Below are 956 nucleotides of genomic sequence, written 5' to 3'. Positions count from 1 at the left end.
GATACCGTTTCTCAACCAAGTATTTTTTCATGTTAGGGAAGCAGACGATAGTTAAAAAGGGGCTAAGAAACAAAGGCTTTGTGTGCTGGAGCATTGTCCTCATGAAACAAGACCCCTTTCGTCAAGTTTTCTGGGCTTTTTAACATGATAGCCTTTTGTGCGACTGCCTCAGTAATATGGCATAATACACTCCACTGATAATGTAAGCATTATGAATATAATCAATGACACAATGTCTTTTGCATCCCCTAAAACTTTCCGGAAGATGAAACAATCTTGGCCTTCTTTGGAGCAGGTGAAGAGGGATGTTTCCAATCCATGGGTTGTTTCTTTGTCTCCGGATCAAACTGTTGATGTCACAATTCATCCTGACTTCGGAAATGGTCAAAGAAAACAACTTGATATATCTCATACTAGTAGACATACCCAGCGTTGTTCGGGATTTAAATGGCATAATTTGTACATATAGTTCAGTTAGGTTGAAACATGTGACACGGGGAAACGCAGAATTCACTGTATTTATCCTTCTTCCACTATGTTATAAGTTCAAATCTCGATGTGGTCAAAGTGTATCACACATTCTACTGATATTGATGGATTAAAAGTGCATAAACACGTCTGGAAATATTTTATATTTTTCAGTTCTTCTGGTGAGGCGGTACATTCCGAAATGCCAACAAGTCAATATGTGAAATCCTCCAAATGTTCACTATTCACTGGTGTCTGGCAAAAACCAGACATGTCTCAGTGTTACAATACAGAAGGGATCACTCAACAACTAAAGAACATCACAAGTGCAGGCATTGATAAAGGTGAGCGTTTCGAAATACTCTTACTGTAGTATTAGTAGTAATATAGTAGTAATAAGAGTAGGTGAGATATACGTGTGTCCTCCATTACGACAACTATATATATATATATATATATATATGCATACTTAGATGCATATGTCTATC

General features: G+C 37.2%; 2 protein-coding genes across 2 annotated transcripts in view; both read left to right on the top strand.

Annotated features, from left to right (window-relative positions):
* LOC106881167 (uncharacterized) overlaps window positions 1-175 on the top strand; it is a 12,918-nt gene extending 12,743 nt beyond the window's left edge. The window contains exon 7 of the mRNA XM_014931457.2: window positions 152-175. Within this exon, the coding sequence (XP_014786943.2) occupies window positions 152-175 (24 nt within the window). The remainder of the gene's footprint in view (window positions 1-151) is intronic.
* Window positions 176-211: 36 nt separating this feature from the next.
* Window positions 212-956, top strand: part of LOC106881166 (uncharacterized) — a gene marked incomplete at its 3' end in the record, with an annotated part of 5,220 nt that continues 4,475 nt past the window's right edge. Inside the window, exons 1-2 of the mRNA XM_014931456.2 lie at window positions 212-459; window positions 643-812. Coding sequence (XP_014786942.2) covers window positions 212-459; window positions 643-812 — 418 coding nt within the window. The remainder of the gene's footprint in view (window positions 460-642; window positions 813-956) is intronic.

The sequence above is a fragment of the Octopus bimaculoides genome, unplaced genomic scaffold (genome assembly GCF_001194135.2).
Source record: "Octopus bimaculoides isolate UCB-OBI-ISO-001 unplaced genomic scaffold, ASM119413v2 Scaffold_150156, whole genome shotgun sequence".
Lineage (NCBI taxonomy): Eukaryota > Metazoa > Mollusca > Cephalopoda > Octopoda > Octopodidae > Octopus > Octopus bimaculoides.
The sequence above is the reverse complement of the archived record's forward strand: the minus strand, read 5'-3'. Positions and strand labels throughout refer to the sequence as shown.